The 24,085-nt window shown below is 42.2% G+C and overlaps 1 protein-coding gene across 4 annotated transcripts in view; it reads right to left on the minus strand.

Annotated features, from left to right (window-relative positions):
* Positions 1 to 24,085, minus strand: part of RAPGEF5 (Rap guanine nucleotide exchange factor 5) — a 219,383-nt gene that overhangs the window by 148,294 nt on the left and 47,004 nt on the right. For all 4 annotated transcript variants that reach the window (XR_004486903.2, XM_033440477.2, XM_033440473.2 and 1 more), the window contains exons 5-6: positions 23,085 to 23,253; positions 8,556 to 8,622 (exon numbers count right to left, since the gene is read on the minus strand). Coding sequence is in view for 3 of the 4 variants with exons in the window: in XM_033440477.2 (XP_033296368.1) it covers positions 8,556 to 8,622; positions 23,085 to 23,253 (236 nt within the window). In the remaining variant the exon portion in view is untranslated. The remainder of the gene's footprint in view (positions 1 to 8,555; positions 8,623 to 23,084; positions 23,254 to 24,085) is intronic.

Consider the following 24,085-nt stretch of genomic DNA (forward strand, 5'->3'; position numbering starts at 1 on the left):
CCGCAGAGCAACTAAGCCTGTGTGCCACAACTACTGAGCCTGTGCTCTAGAGCCCTCAAGCCACAACTACTGAGCCCATGCGCCACAATTACCGAAGCCCACGCACCTAGAGCCCATTCTCCCCAACTACTGAGCCCACGCACTGCAACTACTGAAGCCCACATGCTCTAGGGCCCGCGTGCCACAACTACAGAGCCTGTGTGCTGCAACAGCTGAAGCCTGTGCGCCTAGAGCCCGTGCTCTGCAACAAGAGAAGACACTGCAATGAGAAGCCCGCGCACTGCAACAAAATAGTAGCCCCCGCTCACCACAACTAGAGAAAGCCTGCACGCAGCAACGAAGATGCAGTGCAGCCAAAAAAAAAAAAAAAAAAAGGTTCATCTCTGTGTTGTTTACAATAGAAAAGATGGAAAATAACCACAATGTTCAAAAATCAGGGGATGATAAATCCATGGAATGGGGTACTATGAACCCCTACAAATGTTGTAGGAGGTACTGTTAACACTGAAAATATATTAAGTGAAAAGAACAGACCACAAAATAAAATGGTCATTTTTTTTTACACATTTTACAAAAAATATACACGCAAGAAAAATAACCTAGAAAGTAACAAACACTAAAGTGTTAATAATGAGTTATTTCTAAGTGGTTTCATTCTGGGCATCTTTTTTATTCTGGAATTTTAAAAAGTTATTAAGTCTTTATATTCAAGTTAATCCAAAATGTCAGATAAACTTTTAAAATTTGCAAAGTATAATCCACAGTAATGACAACTCACTACCAAATTTACCACCTTTTTTTTTTTTTTTTTTTTTTTCCGGTACGCGGGCCTCTCACTATTGTGGCCTTTCCCGTTGCGGAGCACAGGCTCCGGACACGCAGGCTCAGCGGCCATGGCTCACGGGCCCAGCCGCTCCGCGGCATGTGGGGTCTTCCCGGACCGGGGCACGAACCCACGTCCACTGCATCGGCAGGCGGACTCTCAACCACTGCGCCAGCAGGGAAGCCCTTACCACCCTTTTGACACTTACAAATATAGGAATAGAATTCACCCAATTTCTACCCAGCATCCACATAAAATTTCCTTATATTCTGATTTTTACAACAACATAAAATAACAAACTAATTTAAAATCTACCTTATTCCATTACCACCAAAAACTCAAGTAGTTTTCACTTTTTTATATGCCTCCTGGTCCTGCTTCACATATGGACATACTATTTAAAGCTATGCCATTGAGTTAAGTATGCAAAATTACATTTCATCTAAGCAGCAATAAGAAGTTCTATTTTAAACAAGTGCACAAAGAAGAAACCCAACACGAAATATTCATGGATCACCTTTTAAAGCTCCTTCCACTTCCCTCAGATAGGGTTTCACAGGAACACTTCACAAACCCACAACTGCGAATATACAATTTTTTTGGACTTTTAAATTTTTTAAACCGAATATAGTTGATTTACAATGTTGTGTTAGTTTCAGGTATACAGCAAAGTGATTCACTTCATATATATTTTTTTCAGATTATTTTTCCCTTGTTTATATACAAACTGATAGCTAAATGATCTATTTCTATTCCTTGTCAATTAAAAATGCTTATGTTTTCTATGCGTATTGCAGGTAAAAATTATTATCTCCATCTTGGGAACAGATACCCAAAAAGCATCACACACTTCTTCCCCTATTAACAAGGGATTCATCAAGACACGTTTTATTCTTGAATGGGTTCTGCACACTGACATCTTTCTGAACTAATGCTTTTAAATAAATATCCCTACACTGGGCTCATTGCAGTAGGCAAAAGACATGTATTATGCTGTTCACCAAAACCAACTTGACAAGGCTACAGTTAAATTAGGTTACCACATGATCTGGGCATGTGCAGATGGTTTCTTTGGAAGTAGAGACAATAACTTAATAACTATTTTAAAAAGTGGTGTGCATGTACATCTGTATCTTTCAGTATTTAGGGATCTATTCCCAGGATGAAGAAAATCACTTTGATGTATGATAGACATAGAACATATTAAGCCTTTTTTATTGACAAAGGAGAGAAAAATACCATTCAGCTCTCTGTTCACATGTTGACAGTCATGGGCTTTGTGGCATGTTCCTGTGAGATCCTCCCTGAGGGAAACTGAAGGAGCTTTATTTAACCAGTTCTCCAAGTGGTCCTAGAGACTTAAAAATCCACGGCCAAAGGCACCTTGAACACTGTAACAGCTGATCAGGGTAGCTCTAAAGCACAATGAGGGAAGGTACTAACAAGCCCCACGGCTTCTTATGAATACCAAGAACAAGGAATACTACACCAAGAATGTGCTACAAGTCCTCTGGGGCCTTCTTAATGCTCTTTGAAACCAGAGCTGTCTTCCAGGGCCTCACTTGACACTTTCTCAAAACTTAATCTACCTGGCCCTTCCCCAAATCACATAGTAGCTCTGAAGCCACTGGAAGGGCTGGAGCCAGGCTACAATTCCACATAAGAATTTTATGTTCCCTAAAGACAAGAAATATAAGATGTTCACAATCCTGTGGCAGCCAGAAAGAAGGTTAGTCATTTGCTGGCAGAGTCACTTTTATTCTCTTAACAAACATGCCCACTCAAGTCTGTGATAGATTTAGAAAATGGAGATTAACTACACTGCTTCTCCATTCCTCAGAAAGGAAGAGGCAGATAGCCAGGAAAAACGATGAGTGGAAATTAGTATTTCAGCATTTTAAAAAACCGCATTTCTAAATGTGGCAAAATTCATCACTGGACTGTGCTCGTCAGGTACTCAATGTGACAGATTCTCCCCACCTTCCCTAAAATTATTTCTAGACCTAACTAACTTGACGTATCACCTCTTAAATAAGTCTCCAAAATTCTAACTCTTTAGAGATCCAGCGAAACTCAAATCCCATGCGATTTCTGCTTCCTGAACTGGTACCAATGTGAACGTTTCCAATCAAAAAAAGCTGTCACCGTTATCTTCAGATACTATTGTTCAACAAGGAATTTCTCCAACGTATCAACCCAACTTGTAGATTCATCAAGAAGAACAAACTAAAGGAATCCTAGCCACCTCATACGCTTCCTGACCCGGAAAGGGTGTAGACAGAGTCCTGTGAAAGACACACCAGAAAGAAAATAGTGGAAGGTTCAGGTGAATGATTAGACATGGCAAAGGAGAGGAGTTTTAAATGACTGAACGCAAGATACGAGAACAGGCACGTGAGGGGAATGAGAGAGTTGACAAGACAGAGAATCTTGGAAAGTTGGGGTCTTTGAGATTCCTAGTATCATGCTTTTGGTGATACAAGACAATTGGTTGTTCATTAAGACTCAGTTCCTTGGGCCTCCATGAGAAGTATTTCCCAAGAGAATTCTATCTAAGGAAAAGATGACACGGGAGAAGAATCAGAGGCCCAGGGTAAGTGCAGGTCTTAGTTAATGAGAATAAAATCAGATCCTTTTTACCTGTAAAGCAGGATCCCACATAGGGAAAAAATGAGAAGATGACTTTTACTAGAAAGAATGCTAGGAAGCATGAGAGAACGAGTTCATGGTTGATGTGAAAACTAATGGAGTTATGTCCAACTTCTGGACACTGAGCGGGGAAAAACCTTTCTGCGAAGTTGACAACGGGCTGCAGTTATAACCACATCTTTTTTTTTTTCCCCTAGAGAGGTGCAAAAAAAAAAAAAAAATTCCATAGCAGATATCTTTTTCTCTAACACTTTCACCACAAGTTATATATCTTAGTATGGCTATTGGCTTCTTGGGGCTTCATCTGCTTCAAGATCTTCCAGAACTTACAGCAGTCACCCCATTTATAATTTGGGTTTGATTGCTCAGTGGTATTTCTCAGAGGAGTGATAATATACCCCATGAGAAGGAATTTGGAAAATACCACTAAGAGCATCAAACGCAGAGGTTCTACATTAAAGTTTGAGGAGCTGAAGAAAATAAGCAACAGGACAGAGCAGAAACGTACCAACAGAGAAATCTAAACTGCTGAAAATTATCAACTACATCAGCTTTGAGAAGGAATATGAGGGTGTCAGAGTGTCTAGTTAAATGGTTCCCGGGTATTAGATTCTGTTCTCATCCACACTGACCTCTCTTCCTAACTTCTGTATGCTTGATTTGTCATTTGAATTCATCTCTCAAGATATGGCCACAAACTCTTCGCCACTACCACCGCCAGGTTCACGTTTATTGTAGACACTCAACACTGTTCTCTTCTACCATTCAAGTGATGGCTGACTTCGCTGGACCAAGTAGCACAGAGGCCCACGCCACATGCCCTACCCCTGTCCTTTTATAAACGTCACTCATATAACCATGGCATCAAATAAGCATCTAATATGTAAAATTCACAGCTTAGCCTAACTCACATCACCTCAGTGGTTTGACCATGTGAATAAAAATCATGAATTTCACTCAGATGTTTGTGTTTTCTTATCTCTACAATTTCCATCAAGAAAATTTAGCCCGAAGTACCAGAAATAGCCCAAAATGGTTTGTTTAGGATGTTGATTTTAAGGAAGCATGAGCTATAAGTCCAGAATCAGTTTTTATCTCCTATTTAAGGATGTCCATGTTTCCACTTCCTGTCTTTAGATGATGCCCAAGTACTTCTCAGTTCTTTAAAATGCCTCAAAGTTTAGCTTATTTCCTAAATTTACATCCTAAGAACTATGACTTTGAAAGCAATATTTCATTCACTATAAATTCTTCCCTATGTCTAGTTTATCCTGGATTGTAAAACAAGCATATAAAATCTATGGCATCAACTCTGAACACTCCTTTTGGCATATACACTGGGAGAATTCATGTTTAAAAATAAAATAAAATAATGCTCAGAACTTCAAGGACAGGAACTGGGAGACTATGTCATCCAAGGGCCCTTCTTGGTCTGCCAGCTTTATCAGACTAACAGAGACTCAGAGGAAAAGAAGAAGAGAAGATTTTCAAGTCAACAAAATGTGTAAGGTCAGAAGATATTAAAAAGGAAGCTAAGACGTTAAGGCAGAAACCACACGTAGCGCAGGGAAAGCCAGAGGATTTTCAGATAATAATGCCCAGAGTGTTTCTGTAGACTGAACATAATGGAAGGAGTCTATTATAGCCATGTCGTTTTTCCTTAAGCTGAAAACTTCTGACAAAATTTTCTTCTTTAGGTTTTCAGATGTCAGGTGCTTGACTAAATTATCAAGACGTTTTTATTTTTATACACATTGTCTTCCTATGTTCCTTTAATATGAAAACTCACTAGTGTTTTCTTCCAGGGTAGAATTTTAGGTATTATTTTTTTAGATGACAGGACCTTCCTCTTGATTAACCTGAGACTAAGAAATAAACTATTTTAAAATGAGGATTTTTTTTTTTAAAGATAGCAACATACAGGGCTTCCCTGGTGGTGCAGTGGTTGAGAGTCCACCCGCCTGCCAATGCAGGGGACATGGGTTCGTGCCCCGGTCCGGGAGGATCCCACATGCCGCAGAGCGGCTGGGCCCGTGAGCCATGTCCACTGAGCCTGCGCGTCCGGAGCCTGTGCTCCGCAACGGGAGAGGCCACAACAGTGAGAGGCCCGCGTACCGCAAAAAAAAAAAAAAAAAAGATAGCAACATACAAACCCCTGAAGTTTGAGTAAAAGGAGGTGAATATACAGGGCAGCACAGTAAACTCTATTGCGGGAAACTGCTGCCCCCTTTCCAGGGCCCCCTAATTACACAAACCTTTTGAAGAGCACTTTAACAAGTCTGCATTACAGATGTCACTTTTGCTTTCCTTTAATGCATTTAAAGGTCATGCTAGATGACAACTGTTACTTGACTGATGTATGCAAACATCTCCCTTCCTACATGGTGTTAACAGCTAGGTAACAGAGTTTTCATACCAAAGCCAACAGGAATAACTACATTGTGAAGAGGTGAAACACAACAGTCCCTTCATAAATGGCTTATACAATGAACAGAGGAATTTTAGAACTTAGATATTGTCTAGTCCAGCACTCAATTTGGCCAAGGTCATAGTGTTGGAAGAACTAAGAATCAAGGTCCACGTTCTCGGTTCAAAGACAGTTTCACTATTCCAGGCCGATCGGCCATCAATTAAGATGCAAATTTTTCTCCTCTACCCTTTATTCTCATTCCCACTCTAGCACCTTACCTCAGTTTACTCAGTCTTTTAGCTTGGAGATTTTTTCTAGCAAGATTACCTCAACCAAATACATAGCCAACACTTTGCTGTCCACCCTCCTTTTTAGAGGCTTTCTTGAATTTAACTTTCATGGTATAAACCATTCAGTATTTCCACCTCTCACTGTCCTCTCATCTCCCTACTGCCCTCTTATCATGGGTGCTGCCCAAGACTCCATCTTCCACTACGCTCTTCAATCGACAACCTGGACTGGTTCCCATAACTCTAGCCCTGACCTTTCTGAGTTCCAGATTCGCGTCTCCAGGTGTTTCCCGAATATTTTTACATCCTTATGTCCTCAAACTCAGTGTGTGCAAAATTACGTCATCTCTCCTTCCATGCATTTTACTCAGTTTCCTAAGAGTATCCTCACTTTTCTATTCGGTTATCTGACTCCTCCTCTACATGTACCTGTCCTATTGATTTTTGTTTTGTTTTGTTTTGTTTTTGCGGTACATGGGCCTTTCACTCTTGTGGCCTCTTCCGTTGCGGAGCACAGGCTCCGGATACACAGGCTCAGCGGCCATGGCTCACGGGCGCAGCTGCTCCGCGGCATGTGGGATCTTCCCGGACCGGGGCACGAACCCGTGTCCCCTGCATTGGCAGGCGGACTCTCAACCACTGCGCCACCAGGGAAGCCCTGTCCTACTGACTTTTAAAAACGTCTTTATGCTCCTTTTTGAACTCATTTTTCTTTTGGTTCCCCCCAAAACCTCCAGAAACTATAATAGGTTTTCATCAGCCTCTCAACCAGTCTCCCCATTTCCAACTCATCTTCTTGTTTTTTAAATGTCTGCTTCATCATGTTAATCTGTTGTTCAAAAAGTCTTTCACTTTTCTCTATTAGGTGCTTCCTCTGTAACCAGATGGGTCTACTATTCTCCCACTGTATTTTCCCATTCCTCTGCCTGCACACAATAAATCCTACAGCTAGAGTACACATCCTTTGTCACCTGTTCACATCCTGATTGCCTTCAATGACGGTTCAAGCCCTGTCTCTTCACTGAAGCTCTCTGCTATGGTTCTTGGACTTACTATCTATACACCATGATTTCTGATGCTCAATTGCCAACTGTTTTATAGGTTAACTTTGTAATGTGCCTATCTTCCTGGTATAGCTGTAGGAACCACATCTTACCTGTCTGCTGCTTCTGAAACTTACCTACTAACTGCATTACGTTATCAAAAACTGAGGTGTAGTAGTTAAGAGAACACGATTAGGAAGCAGAAAATTCTAAGTTTAGATCCTGGCTTTGTTCCTTTCTAGATGGGTGACTTTGGGCAAGTTACTTAACCTCTAGAAGCTTTCATGTCTGTAAAACAGAGATAACGCCACTTATTTCACAGGCTGTTGTGAAGTGTGATGTGTGTGTGTGTATGTACACACACACACACAATGTTTCACATAGTATTTGGTCTGTAGTGAGGGTTTTTTTTAAACAGATGGCTGTTAACAATTTTGCACCTAACAGGCACTCCTCTTTGGTCAATATTTTAAACTGCAAAGGTCACGTTAAATATTTTTTCATAACACACTGTCAAGATTTCATTTCATGTGAAGTTTGATACCACGGAGCACTGTATTTAGCCCAAAGTTACTTTTCTAAGCTACATTCCAGAAGAGTAGGAAAAACAACTTTTAACTTTCAAGCTGTGCCCAGATGCCAAGACTCAGTGTAAGAACTGTGTAAGATCAGTTTCATTCCACATATAGAACCCAAGCCAGCATGACTTTCAGGCAAGCACCGCTTAAAGAATGCAGTTAAAGAAGAACTCAAGAATCTTTGGTAAGGCTACAAAAGTTTCCAGAAAGCCCAGCCAATGGATAAAGATTTTGTGAGATAGGATTGCTAGAGCCTGTCAAAAACCGGAGCTCCATGATTAGAGACCATGGCCAGCTTTTTCTAGGAAGGGGATAAGCTTTCCTTCAACCAACAAGTCAATTACTGACTCTAATTAATGGCTTTAAAAGACATAATGAAAATGTTGCAATCTACTACATTTAAAAACTGAGGACTTGATCTTTTGTTGGTTGGAGTGATCTTTTTTTTCCTAATGAAACATACAGTCTTTTCTCCTTTGTGCAGCAGGTCACAACTTTCCCTAGGTTAAGTCATACTGTATTAAAAAAAAATCCTCCACTAAGGTTCCAGGAACTTTCCACCAAGAGCATCTATGATCTTGCAGGTGAGGCTGCATCAGAGAACAAGTTAATGCCACTGACTCCTTTTGCCTTGACGTGGGCCTCCCACAGTGATGAGCAGCCATGGGGCAAGTGTCTCTCTACACCACTACCCAGACTGCCGTCCTTCAAAGACCCCTCATTATTTCTGCACCCCTGGGCAGGGAAATCACATGGCCTTACCGCAGACGTCAGACGACAAAGAATTTCATCGCTGCTCTCTTCTGAGTCTTCAATTTTCTGATGAGATCTTTGAAAAACAAAGAATAAATTACTCTTCAGCTTTGGCTGTTCAAATTTATTCACCAAGTGATGGGGAATACATGGTAAATAATAGCATTATTGCTTAATACATTAGTGAAAGTGCCCATGTGAGTAACACGGTGACAATAATGCCATCGGATCACAGCTCTGTTGCAGCCCAACTGTTCCTTCGAAATCAATTAGCAAGAACGTCTTTCCCATACATCAATTAAATCCTGAGGGCTGCGTACTGCTCTCCAAATGATACCACAGAATAATCCTGACACACCAGAGTTATAAACACGGGCATGCACAGAGCACAAGTGGATGGCGAATATAACGTAAAGTACTGACATTCCCGCTCGGTCTAAATGAAATCCAGATTCCAAAAATATGAAACATGAATTTTCCACTACATCTGAGTTTCAGCCCAAACAGATTTATTATGAAATGGTATATTATAAGCCTAATACTGTGATAGGAATTACGTTCAATACAACAGCAGAAGCACTTTGGCCTTTTTTATGAGACCACAGCCCAGTTGAGAAGAAAATTATGCATGTATTAAATAACTAAGGAGACATACAACATAATACACAGTATAAGGTCAGTGTGTTTAGAAAAATCATCTTTCTAATGTAATTCATGAAAAATTTTCACCGCACGAAGGTACATGCTAACATAAAAAATTATCTACTTCAGACAAATCTTATAAAATTACATTTTTTTTCCTGACTTGGTCAAAGGAAAAAAACATTGACTAATGCCAAGTGGATATATGTAATTGTCTCCCAGATCTATTTCCACAGGCGATTCCTTTCAACACCTGTGGACTGGGGGGGATCGGTGGTAATTGCCTTGCAGAGTGGCGGTACGGCACTGGCAGTCCAGTGATTGATTTCAGTCTCAGGAACTGCAGTGGGCCAGCTGGAGCGCGAGCCTCGCGGGGCAGGAGGGCTTCTCCTGGCTCCTAAGACAGCTAGGAAGATGCTCTTTAAGAAAAGAAAAGCCAGTCGAATCAATTCTGGCACTGGCTTCCTGTTTCTGTAAATGTTATTAAACCCTTTCAAAAGAAAAATCCCACCCTTCAAGTCAGAGCAATGAATTACAAACTACCGCCTTTACAAGAATTGCAGGTTCTGGATATGAAACAGTGGGCATGTTGTCAAATAATCTCATTCCTAGCGCAGCAAAGCATCTGAAACATGACCTTGATAATGAACATTTCAAACAATGAGCCTTATTAAAATGATCTATTCACAAGGTTTCCACACACACGAAGTTACACTGAGAAGAGATTTGCAACCCTTTATAACATAAGCCACCAAACTAGGTTTATAAGATTATGCTGAGGTGACAAACAGATCTGAGAGGAAATTAGGAGCCAAGAGCATTAGACACAAGAGCACCAAACAAGGGCTTCAACGTCCCGTCTGTGTCTGTGTTGAAGTGCAAGCTGGTCGTGCCCACTCACGCCTCTCAGCCCCCAGCAGCACCTGAAGGATGAGGTAACGTGCATGACGTATTTCGCATTAGCACAGATTCTGTCATGAATGTGTTTTCAACAAACTGCTGAAAGGAACTCAAAACTCCAAGGGAAGCTCTTGTGTATGTCACTGATCGTGGCTATTTGATGAGTAATGGCCAAGCTGTTGCTAGCTCAGTGACAAATAATTTGTCTCTGTTCAAGCAAAACTATCCTTCATCACGCTTCCAACACAAAACATGCCTTGGCAGAAACGTTTCTAAAGGAAATACATGTAAGACAGACAGAGTGATGCTCTCCCAAGAGCTGTCCCACAGCCCGTGTCCCATTTTTATCCCCTCAATCACCGTAATTTATACCCAGAGCTCCCAAGTCCTTCTCTAGCCCCTGAATCTTCCCCGAGCTCACCCTGTGTTTCCATCTAACTTCAATGTGGCTCTAAGTGGCCATCCCAGAACATCTTCACCCACATGGGAATCTCACAGGCTGCTCAAACTCGACGTAACTTCCACTGACATCCTCTTGCCTCCTGCCCTCAACGGTTCTGCCAGCGCCTGTCACCACTCAGCTTTATGTCACCCTGCAGCCCTTCCCCGCCTCCGGCACTCACTCCCACCGCTTTCCAGTCACCAGATCCTCCTCTGCTCTGCTCTCCTCCTTTCCTCCCCACGAGCCGTGCTGACAGGCCCTCACCTCCACAACTTATTTTAACCACCTTCTAACCAACTTGTCTCTGCCTCTCCTCCTGTACCCCATCTCCTAGAGATGCCGGGATTCTCCTTCTAAAACCCTGATCTGGTCCTGCTTTTCTCCAGACTCACACCTTCAGGGATTCTCCCACTTCCTGCTCGAGAATTCAGAAAGACTCTTCTTTTCCGCTAGGGAGTCCCAGGTCGGCCCTGCACCAGCAGGTACCTGCATGGCACCTGGCATAGAGAAGGGACGTGGGAGCAGAACTGAGGGGGCCAGGCAAGCAGTGGGAGAGCTTGAAAGGGGGGAAGGAAGAGAGAAGGGTGACGTTCCCCGACTCCCCTTCCTGCCTCACCACTGTGGCCCCTCCCCGGCTTAATGCCCAAAGGCCCAGAAGTACCAGACTCTCTTTCCCCAGTAAATGTATTTTTACAAAATGAGATAAATTCTGATTATTTTATGATATAAATACACATCAGTGCAACTCAGTGAAGACAAAGTCCTCACCTGTCAGATCAAAACAGGTAACGAAACAGGTGGGGCAAGGGAGAATAAGGGAAAGAATCAGCTGTAATACGCAGTACACCATTCTACATGAGTGACTCGAGCGTCCGTGGATTTTGGTATCCATGGGGGTCCTGGAACCAATCCCCCACGAATACCAAGGGAGGACTGTACTTGCATATTTGTCCCACTGTTACCAAAGGGGGCTGTGCTGCTCAGTGAAGAAGAGACAAAGAGAGACTCTGGTTGGAGAAGGGGACAGAGAAAGCCTGGCTGGACTCAGCCGCCAATGGCAGTGACAAGTTGACATAAGAAAGAGAAGAAAAAAGGAAGTGGCCCCAGGAAGGAAGACCCATCCTTGAGGGTTTGTTCCAGCAGGAAGCTCTGGCACAACGGGGGTCCCCTTTGTGAATTCTCACGGCTGCTTCTCAAGGTCTCTGCTTGCCAACAGCCCAAGCCTGACCCCGTAACCCTCCAAGGCAAGTGCCGGATCCTCGTACTGCGAATCCTAGTGTGTCGAATCCTAATGCCTAGTCTTTGTAAATGCACGAGGTCTGCAATATCTAAGGGTGCCGTTGTGAGGACACAGGAACGGCAAAAGCCTCTGGTCCTCTGCCCTTGTCCCTCTAACCATCAAACAGGACACATGATCATTCTACTCAACCCCCACCAAAACCAAAACCAACCCCTGCCCTCCCTACAGGCTTCCCCCGCTTAACTACAGGCAACTCCATCCTTCCAGTTGGAAGTAATCCTTGAGCCCAACAGCCCGCCCCCCGCCTTACAGTCTACGCTGTGTCCACCCCCAAATCCTATCAGCTCTGCCTTCAAGGGATATCTCCCTTTTGACCATTTCTCACCACCTCTACTCCAACTGCTGTTGCTCCAGCCACAGGATCTCTCACCTCGACCCAGGAGCCAGAGTGGTCTTGTTCACATGTAAGTTAGATCATGTCCCCCCTCTGCTCAAAATCCTCAACTGACTCTCTGTCTTTCTCAGTATAAAGCCAAAGTCTCTACAGGGGCTGACCTCTCTCACTTCTCTCCTCCATTCCAGTCACTCTTGCTTTGCCTTAATGCTTCCGTCTTGGGCCTTGCCCTGCCGGTCCCCTTATCCTAGAACACTTCCCTCACACTGCACACTGCTTCTTCCCTCACATCCTTCAAGTCTCTGTCAACCTCCTGAAGAGGCCTTTCCTGACCCGTATCTCTATCGCTCATTTCCTACTTTATTTATCTGCATAAAGTTTTCCACCATTAACTAACATAAATCTGTTTGTTTATGAAATTGCCTGTCCTCTCCCCTCCTAGACTATAGGCTCCACGGGAGTAGAGATTTCTGCCCGTTTTGTTCCTGCTTCCATCCCCAACACTTAGAACACAACACAGTCCATAGGAAGCATTCAATAAATCTTCATTGAATAAATTAACTGAGGGCCTTAAACTTCAGGGAATGCTCTGCTATCAGCCACCATCCCCGGATGACCACAGCACAAGACATTAGCTTGTTCTCTGCAGTCAGTTCAACTGAAGGACCCTGCTTATACTCGAGCTATTTCCCTCAGCTCTTCCATCATCCTCCCAGCTCCCTGCAGCAGTCCCTCCTCTCAGTGACCTCCCTGTCTCTAAAATCCAACATGAATGACTTTCTTATATCAAACTCTAAAGAGCTGTTAACTTTGAAAATATCTTAAATAAAATAACAGCAACCAATGGTCACCCTCACTTCCTCATCTTCCCCTAAGAAATAATTAGTACAGTCTTAGTGACAGTTTCCAACCTGGCCAACTGTTTGACAATCATTTACACAATTCATACTGCATCAGAAAAGCAGCAGGAAATTCCCCACCGCAGAAGGTCTCCCAACACAAACTCTCAGCTCTGAGAGGGCTAAACAGTCACGTAGGGTTGATTTCCAACAAAAAAAGCCTTAGGAAGTAGCACACAAGAGCCATTATCTGGGCGGTAGAATTCATTTTATACCAGTCAGGTCCAGTATAATTTCTAGAAACTTGGGTTTAGCTGGTATTCCTGCAGGGGTTCCCAAAATTCTCTTAGCAAAAATTCCTTCATGAGAATTATGTAATGAGTTTGAGATTATTCCAACGACGTTTTTCAAAATAAAGCTTACCATAAATCTTCTATATGAGAGATAGAACCCACACTCCTTAATCAGGTTTTGACCAAAATATTTGTGACTCAAGATTCAAAAGCAACTAGTATCATCCTGTAATTGGAAAATCCTACTTCCTTTTCAACAGTGGAAGAGGTTTCCTGGGATTTCAGGATGGAAAACTGGAAGCATTTCTTATAGAAATATTATCTAAATAATATCATTTTGCATTCGTATATTGATGTGACTTTAAAAATGCACAAGTTCTATCTATCTACATCTACGTCTCAATATTGAATGGCATATTCACTGAGTTGCCAAGAGCTACCACTCCACACATAACATGGTTCCTGAAGGAAAATGTGTTAAATGTGTCCAACAGCCATAAAATAGACAAACATTTGGAGTCTAGCGGTTCAAGAGGTGTAGACCATGCATAACTGGCATGTGCTAAGCCAGGTGAGGTGTCACACATGACCTTCCAGGCACACGTGAGCCAGCACGATCCCAGGCCCAGGCATGTTGCACATGACAGAGGACACGAACAATCAGTTTTCATGTAAGTTGCTATTACTGCCATCCCTGGGGCTGTCATTTGTTTCTGAGTGTTTCCTACATACACCCTTACATCAACCTTCGCCTTAAACAGAGAATATTCTAGACTGAGGCTTCATGAAGGTGGGGCGCACGCGTGTCTCCAAATCAGGAAGAGGATGTCCCTGGGGAATTTGGGGCAGGGCTGTCCACCACCTCCCACCCTGAGCCAGGCTGACGCTGCCCTGCCTCGCCCTGCTTGGTCTAGAGGGACCTGAGGAAAACACAATTTTTAGTGTGAACCTCAGACTACCCCTGCTAAAGGCTGGTGAACTTCTAGGGCATGGAATAAACCAGAACCAAGACAAACTCTACAGGAATCTTTCAAACACGATCCCACGACAAACAGGAGATGCACAGCACACACATATACAAAAAAAAAAAAAGCACATCATACTTAGTGGGCTTAGGAAAATCCATCTTTAAGCTACTCTGCCAACACAAGTGAGAGCCGCTTAGCCTGATCTGTGATTCAGGGGCATCTTGGGAGAAGTAATATCCAAGGTGAGGTTCTGATGGAAAAGGAGTGGCCCTGGAACTCAGCAGGACGAGCAGCACAGGGAAGTGGGCAACGGCAAGAGATAAAGCCGAGGACAGAACAGTCAGGGCCTGTCTATTGCTGCTATAGAGTTTTGGTTTTATGCTGAAGGCCATGAACTTTGGCTGTAAAGTGAACACGATGGAAGGAGAAGTACCTAGAAGGAGATATAAAATCAAAGGTAGGTTTGCTTTCGTCCTCTTAAGATCGAGAGAACCATTTGTTTGAGAAAGGAGAACAGCCAACAGAGAGTGAGGAACTGAGAAAGCAGGCATGGGAAGTGTCCAAGGAGAGGTAGGACCCAGAGCCCAGGCAGAAGGATGAGTCTGAGTTCTTCCCACCATGCTGGGAAGAAATGATGGTAAGTCAGCTGACAATGCCAGAATCCACGATTTCTTGGACAACCCAGAGTCCATTCCACACTTGCTGAATGTCAGGCAAGAAAAAGTATTAGGGACTTTCTCTATCAGAATTACTTCCTGGGCCAGATTTTAAAAAATTTTTCCCTAAGAAATCATTGCCACAAAAGAGAATGTTCCTCAAGGGACCCAGAGTCAATCTCTACTGAAACCAACACCTACTGACCCCAAGGGGATAAGAAGGTGTCATATCTGACACTCAAGTACTGTCCCACCTACATCTTCCCATAATATCTATAACCAGACAGATCTATTTTGCTTAACAAAGCAAATTCCTATTATGAAAAGAAAAAGTGGGATGGTCGAAGAAGGAGAGTCGGATTTTTTTGAGATCACTGACATCATGAATACAAACACCTGTTCAACCTTCTCAAGAGAAGATACTTTTTCATAGCATCAGGTTATCAGTTATGCTTATAGAGGAAATTTACCAAACAGTAGTAAATTGTGAATGTGACAGGTTTTATTAAGGTCCAGGGTATACAGTGACACATTCATCTAAAATTGAATAAAGTTAGTTATTACTAGTATCTCTTTCACATTTTATATTGAAGATTTGAGAACTAATGCTTCATGTTTAATTAAACAGCTACATTTCGAACGCTGGCACAAGCATGCCCAAAAGTTCGATTGTTGTTAAAATTCCTGTACTGTTCCTAAATTGATGTGCTCTCAAAAAGATGAGCTGTCTCTTCCCACACCTGGAATAAGTCTGGTCTGTAAACAATGGAAATTTTGGAGGACTTAGCGTTTCCTTCGGAGAGGGGGTGATGAGTAATAACAAAGACTGAGACAAGCTGGGTTCACAGCATTTTTTATACAAAACAATTTAAAGTGATAAATGAACATTTTCTTCACCTGATTCTAATACAAAACTTATGCCAAGTTCCATCATGAAAAGTTTTTTGAGAAATACTCAAAACATGTTTGTGTACTCATCCAGTCTCTCCTCCTTTCCAAGATTCATAAAATGAGAACCTAATTAGGAAAAGTGAGGAATACAAAGGTTTGGGACACAGGAATGACAAACGTGAAGTTGATCTCCCCAGTTAGAGGCTGTTAATCTAGCACCATTGCAGAAATTAAGGATGCCAATGGATTTCTCATGTTGCTTGTACATGTCAGGTAGAAAAGGACACATTAGGCAGGATAAGGAGAATAAAGGGAGCAGAGGTGACAGAGTAGTTGGTGGTGGTACTATTATTGTATATAAGGTCCTAAGAGAAGGCAGGAACCTGAATTTTGGGAGTCATCACTGTGGAGCTGATATTAAATACGTGACTGGGTGAGGGTACATCCAGAGTGAGAAGAGAAAAAGATGGCTGAAGACTGAGCTCCAGGACACTCCCTGTTTAGAGGTTAATGTTTCCAAACGTAGGTTTTATTATTATGCATGTGTGGTGAGGCCAACAGATCAGGAGATGACTGCCACTGAAAAGACAGGTCAATATGGGGAGAATTAACGTCTCAGCAATACTGAATCTTCCAATCCATGAACATGGATAGACCCTCTACTTACTTCAATTTGACTTTTTAAATCAGGCTTATGAAGTGTCTGACATACAACTTTTACACATGTTCTTGGATTTATACCTAAGTATTTCATAATGCTTTTTGTGCCAGTACAGAGAAATACATTTTTTTATACTGACCTTGTAGCCTGTGATCTTGCTAAACCCACTTATCAGGCCTAGTAGGTTTTTTGTAGATTCCATGGGATTTTCTATGTATATAATTATGTCATCTGCAAAGAGAGATGGCTTTATTTTTTTTCAAACTTCTAATCTGCATACACTTTCTTTCTTTTTCTTGCCTTACTTGCACTGGCTAGTATGGAAAAGAAGTGATAAGAGGCAATGTATTAGCCTTGTTCCCAATCTTAGTGGGAAAACATTCAGTCTTTTGCTATTAAGTATGATGTAAGCTGTAAGTTTTATGTAAGGTTTTATCAGATTGAAGAAATTCCCTTATAGTCCTACTTTTCTGAGAATTTATATCATGAATGGATGTTGAGTTTTTTTCAAATGATTTTTCTGCATCTATGGAGTTTCTCGTATAGTTTTTTCTTTCTTGGACTGAATCTGGTGAATTACATTGTCTGATTTTTAGATGTTGAATCCTCCTTGTATTTCTGGGATAAATATCATTTTATGATGTATTATCATTTTTATTTTTATTTATTTTTATTTTTTTTATTTTTTTATTTTTTTGCTGTACGCAGGCCTCTCACTGTTGTGGCCTCCCCCGTTGTGGAGCACAGGCTCCGGACGCGCAGGCTCAGCGGCCATGGCTCACGGGCCCAGCCGCTCCGCGGCATGTGGGACCTTCCCGGACCGGGGCATGAACCCGTGTCCCCTGCATCGGCAGGCGGACTCTCAACCACTACGCCACCAGGGAAGCCCCTGTATTATCATTTTTATATATGGCCAGATCCAATTCAGTAATATTTGATAAGACTTTTGTGTTTACATTCATTTTCTTTTTCTGAACTTTGTCATAATACAGCTGGCCTCATAAACAGCCTTACATAACTTACACATGGTCACATCTGTTACAGGGCTAAGCACAGCACTTTACACAAACCTGATCGTCAGTAAATGCTGTTATGTAAGTTACTCAGTAGAGACTAGACCCTTTTCCTTACCTGAAAATTAAGAGGAGCAAATTCAATCATCTAGGAAATTCCTTCCAGATATAAATGCTTATGAAGCTAAATTTACAGAATTTCAGAAGTGTCACCCAAGTGGCAATAGGTACCATGCTCAATAAAATCTTTATGTTCTGAAACAATTCATCTGGCTTCTTTACGTAGTATTTTGAGACTCTGACTTAATTAACTTTCACGTTTCCTATCACTTAACGGAGTTTTCTGTAAGGCTAACTTTATAGAACAGCAGATTTCAACCTTAGCATGCATTGGCCTCACATTTAGAACTTTACAAAAGGTACTGACACCCATGTCTCATCTCTCTACTCCAATCCTGATTCAGTAGATCTCAGGTTATACCTGTTTATTTTTTAAAGTATCATGGTTGAGAACCAGTGCCATGAAGATCACTTCCAAGTTCACCTTCTGCCTTCAATTCATGTTGCTGCCTGCCACCAAGTACAGAGGCCTGCCCTTTTGGCAAGTTACACAAGCTATCTTGCCTCAGTTTCCACATCACAACTCCAAACTACTGCTGTGAGCATTAAATGAGTCATATGTAAAATGCTCAGACTAGTGCTTTGCATGTGGTAAGTACATGTGAGTGTTAACTATTACTGCTATTTTTTGTATTATTGTCACTGCCAGGGCAGCTGAGGCTAAGTGACCAAGCCATTTGTTCCCCATTTTTAAGTGGGGGACCCTTTTAACATAGGAGTAGATCACAGACCCATAAACTCTGTACCTGTTGAGCAAATTATATGACAAAAACATTACCGTGAATTCAAATAAATTGTATTTTACTTATTTCGGCAGCATCTATATACAGTTAAGTCATTCTTTCTATTCAATACAAAGACAATGCTTAGCTTCCCTATAGATGTGCAGACCCCTGCAATCGATCTGAGCCTCGCCCCCCCCCAGCTGCTTGTGACCCACTGCTCCAGCCACATCAAGCTGCCTTGTACCCTCTCAACACGCAACCCGTCTTCCTAACTTCCTGCCCTACACACTGTACCATCTACCTCAAGTGCCCTTCTGCTTCTCTACCTAGAGCATGGAGTCATGAATGTTAACAAATTCATCTCAATCCTCTGGGCTGAGCTTTTCCTAGAGTTGGTGAGTGAGGAATGGAAGGTGAGCCACACCATCCAATTAAGTACTCTGCTCATTAACAGTAACAACGAACAGGTGTGGGGTTTTTGGTGTGTGTGTGTGTGTGTGTGTGTGTGTGTGTGTGTGTGTGTGTGTGTGTGTGTGTGTGTGTGTGTGTGTGTGTGTGTGTGTGTGTGTGTGTGTGTGTGTGTGTGTGTGTGTGTGTGTGTGTGTGTGTGTGTGTGTGTGTGTGTGTGTGTGTGTGTGTGTGTGTGTGTGTGTGTGTGTGTGTGTGTGTGTAACACATAGGTTAGAGTCAGGGAAGGTCAGGGTGGGATGCAATGAGAGGGAGAGCTGTTTCAGCAGAGGTCAGGCGACTGAATGGGGTGTCTGTGGAAGCCGCAGCCAGACCTCAGGAGCATCAGAATGTCAGCTGATGCTGACATTCCAGGAGGACGCATCAGCTAGGACCACCGGGCACTGATCAAGCCGAGAGACACAGACCCAACCGACAGTAGGCTCCACAGTAACAGCGCACCCCAGTCAGGGGTGAAGTGACCCACTTCAGGGGTCACTAGGCAAGATCAGTGCGGATGGGAAAGGGCCAACCTGACAGGCAAGCCTGGTCTGCTAGGGTCAAGGGCCCACACCACTCACCATATCCCCAGGGGCTGTCTTGCTGAGGAACAGGAGAGGGCGCAGAGAGACTGAACCTTTTTACCAAAATATGCTCAATAGCTAACAAGGAAACCTTTTAAATTTCCTTATTAGAGTCATTTTGCTGGATTAGGCTAAAATTATGTGGCTTCTCTTTTCCTTCTTTCTGGCTGTCCAGCAGGACAGAAGCTCATGTGGACAACACAACGCTTAGAGAAAAATGAAGAAGTTACCTTTTCCTTTCCCTGCCTGATTGCAGTATAAGTTAAATTTTAGCAATCTTCTATGACTCTTAACAGCAGCATAAGTGTTAACTGCCCTGTAACTGGCAGAATATAGTTTTATGTATCAAGGTTCACAGACTCAGTTATTCAGAGCACCACCACTCCCACCCCTGGGCAAGCTGGGAGGGCTGTAATACAGGGACTTGAATTAAAATAGCCAAGCTCCCGCACAGCCTAAATTCTACAAGTCAGCGTTAGGCAGAAGCATGTCTTACTCGTCCTGGAGGAATTATTAGGCTGCCTTTCCCTACAACGTTACTTCAGCGTTCCTAACTGCCCCACCCCAATAAAAAAGAGTTAGGAAAAAGGACATTCTGGATGATTTGATTTGCCTTTCAGTTCGAATAAGATACCACGATTGTTCTTTCTTCCCCCAGAGACAGTACCCTTGACAACAAATGCACTCACTTTTTTCAAAGTATCTATTCAGTTTGGATAGAAAAGTCATTTTGTATAGCATAGGAATTTTGTTTCTTCACATTAGCCTAGAAACCTGCATTAGCTCCATTTTCCTTCCTGCTTTAAACATTTTAAATGGGAAAAAAAATCTATGTTTCTTTTTAAAAATGAATCTTTACAGAATGGTGTTTACATAGAGACATGAAGTAGTTTCCTCACATAATTTTGAAGGGATTTAGAGAGAAGACGGCAAATTAGAACGACCCCAATGTACTGCACAGGCAGACTTCAAAAAGGTTATTAAAAGAACCACAGGACCGGGTTTTCAGCTTGTGAACGGACAATGTAAGTTGATTAGTCAAGAGGATTTTAGAGGGCATTTCGGTAGAACAGGTAAAAATGAATGGATAATACAGTGGAATGAATACCGTAGGACTAAGAATGACATAGAAGAGTGGGAAAAAAAATTGAAACAAACAGCAAGAGCAGTAGGTTACTAAAAGTTAGGGCTGATCATAGACTGCACGTATCACAGAAGTTCTGTGGTCAAGGTAGGACTTGGACTCCCCCTTGAGGGGTGGGTAGAATTTGACAAGGAAAGAGCAGAACTTCACAAGGCCGTGAGGGAATAAACGGGTGTTTATAATAAACGGGCTAGAATGAATGGAGATCACCAGATTAGAGCAGAAGTTATGATGCGATCGTATGTGTTGAACCTTAGGAAGGGCTGTGACAACCCAACTGGCAGAGGACAATGTCCCTGGACATCTTTTCTCTGACCACAGTTTACTCCAAGTCTGGATAAGCTAAACTTTAGCTTTCAAAAATTTGGCCCAAAACATTATATCAGAGCTTAGAAGTTTGCTTATAACTCTAGTATAGAGTAAATAAATAAATAAACAAATACACACACACACACACACACACACACACACACACACACACACACACACACACATATATATTTGCTCCAGAAGAGACTTGCAGTGGGTTCAGTAATTTTATCTTTTTATAGTTTGTACTTATAATATGGGATAAACAGGTCTATAGCTCCCCAATGCCAATTTTCCCAGAGGAATTACCACCCCCAAATGTACAAGTTCACACCTAGAGAAAAAGAATGTGCTGATAAGGCATGCTATAGTGATTATCAACCCCAGAGGCATGACACTGTATACAGTGATCAGTGTGACAAAAGACTGCAAGTAATCTGGAATATTAGGAACCAAATTTTCTAAATAGCTTCATCTTTAGAACCTACAGTAGACTCAGGGATTCCCTGTAAAAAGGTCATCTCGCTGGCATTCCAAACTGCTTCCTCAGTGGGAGAGAAAGGAGATAAACCATGAGGACTGCTTTCGAGTTTACTTCAGACACCCTTATACCCCGTTAATCTGGGTACACCCCCTGGGACTGCGCATACTTCCGACTTCAGGATGGGAAATGGTTAAGAAAAGCTGCCAGAGAGGGCCAGTCCCACAGAGTCACAGCCACCTCTAGCTTAAAAAGCATTCCACTTGGGCTTCCCTGGTGGTGCAGTGGTTGAGAGTCTGCCTGCCGATGCTGGGGACACGAGTTTAAGCCCTGGTCCGGGAAGATCCCACATGCCGCAGGGCGGCTGGGCCCGTGAGCCACGGCTGCTGAGCCTGCGCGTCTGTAGCCTGTGCTCCGCAGCGGGACAGGCCACAACAGTAAGAGGCCCGCGTACCACACACACAAAAAAAGCATTCCACTCCTTCTTAGAAAGCTTTTTAAAATTTACTGAAATGCTCCTTGACTATTCCTGGGCAACTTCTGACCTACATTAAGACCACATTACATTAAGAAACATTTTCGTCACTTAGACAATCGAATGATGCATTGTATTTGCTTCACCAGGGCAAGGTCCTCTATAAACAGCAGTGGTGCCAGTGGCATTGGATTCATAACCATTTCAGAGTCAGTCTAACATTTTTATAGCTTCTGGTTATAACGTCTCAGAAAGGGAAGCTAGAATGACCCCTATAACTCTTGGGTACACACTCTAGCAGTTGTTAAAAGCGTGCATGTTACAGCCAGACAGACATGGAATACTCCACACACCACTGTGTGACTGTAGATAGGTTACCTGATCTCTATGCCTCAGTTTCCTCACTTTAAAATAGTAGAAACTGATGAAATAATGAATATAAAGCATTTAGCATAGTTCCTGACATAAAATGCATCCTCTACAATCAAACTATTAGTGTCTCATTAATAGTCTGACATTTTATTTCTTTTCTAAAAGCCTGCAATAACTGTTCCGTACTGTCTTTTTTTTTTTAACAAGAGTAACTCATCTTTGTTATGGTTGTGGGTGCTTCTCCCTGAACCTATTTTTCTTACCCATGAGATGAGGATAATACCACTTGCCCTGCTAATCTCAGCGTATTCTAAAAACTGAATACATAAAAGTTGCTAACTGAAATTTTTAACCTGCAATTCATCATACTGAAATAAGCTTGTCATTAATGCTGTGGATAAACAAAGGCATGTCAGAATCATCATATCATGACTCAAGTCCTGTTCCCACACCCCGTCTAATGAATTAATTTTAATTCATTTTAATCAGATAGTGACTCAGCATCTTCATGTGATAATGATTCATGTGTTTTAATTTGCCAGCTGTTGCTTCTAGATTATTTTCAGAAATGTCTGTTGAGCTCTTTCTTAGGAAAGTCATGACTTGGAGAGAGGATGTCAGTTATTATTTTATTCCAACTTAAGCTAAATCATGTTTATTCCCAACTTATATCATCTACTCATATAGCAATGATTAAACTCGAAGCAGCGTGGTACAGCCGGTAAGGCATGGACTTCTGGAGTTTGAATACCAGTTCAGTCATTTATTAACTGGACTGAATTTTCAGTATTTTACCTTTCTGAACCTGCATCTGAGAAATGGGAATAAAACAATTACTTCTTAAAGGAGATGATCTTAAAAAGCAGAGCACAGTCCCCAGACACAGGGATGGCTCGCTAAGTGAGAATAATTTTACAATGGAACAAAACAGCATCTACTTACAGTTCACAGATGCCAGCTCTAGTGGGAATGAGAGGCACCAGCTGCAGTAAAAGTTTGACACCGTTTTGCCACGCCTCTTCTCTTTCAAATTCACAGTACAAGTAGCTACACTCATCAGACGAAAACTGGTAGAAAACATAGGTATCTTGAAAGCATAAATGCTGGTCCACTGTTGGAAGCAAAAAAGGCATGAATCAGTTTTGTAAAGTATATCATTTAGAGAGCCATAAACTGAATAATAAATTGAAAGGCCTACTAAGTATGAGGGAGAAGCCAGGGGTAGGACGATAATGAAGTCCATTCATGTTCACAGTCTCATTGAATTAAAAAGGACTTACCACCCTATTTTTATTACTTAAAGCTCTGGCCAGCACATTCACATGTATATTACAACTGTTCTACTTCAGGGACAGGTGAAATCAACAGCAATTCAAAGGCAGTAGAAGAAACTTTTTCTTTTAGCGTCCCAAAGCAGTACCTTTAAATACTGTGGTGGTACACAAATACAACACTATGGCAAGATTTAGATCAGTGGTTCTCAACCAGCACTGAGGGCATTTAGCAATGTCGGGTGACATTCTGCGTTGCCACAACTAGGGGGTGCTACTGGCATCTGGTGGGTGGAAGAAAGGGATGCTACTAAACATCCTATAATGTACGAGCAGTGCCCCCCCCCACCCATTAACTAAGAATTATCTAGCACAAAATGTGAACACTACCAAGGTTGGGAAACCCTATTTTAAAGGAAATCAAGACGTGGAGACTTTTCCAAAAAATATTAACACAAAATGTTTTGCTAAGCAGAAACCTGAACCACACAAGCAAGCTGATAATTATATCCCTCAAAGGCAGTTAACTGTTTTCCTAAAGAAGAGCATCAGGTGCTAGGTGTGACCGACTAAGATTACACCCACATCCCCATCTGTACCACTTTTCCACAGTGGGACCTGGCGTGTGCCTTTCTGAAACTTACTATGTGTTCTCTGACCCTCAATATTTCT

Source organism: Orcinus orca, chromosome 9 (genome assembly GCF_937001465.1).
Source record: "Orcinus orca chromosome 9, mOrcOrc1.1, whole genome shotgun sequence".
NCBI classification, from domain to species: domain Eukaryota; kingdom Metazoa; phylum Chordata; class Mammalia; order Artiodactyla; family Delphinidae; genus Orcinus; species Orcinus orca.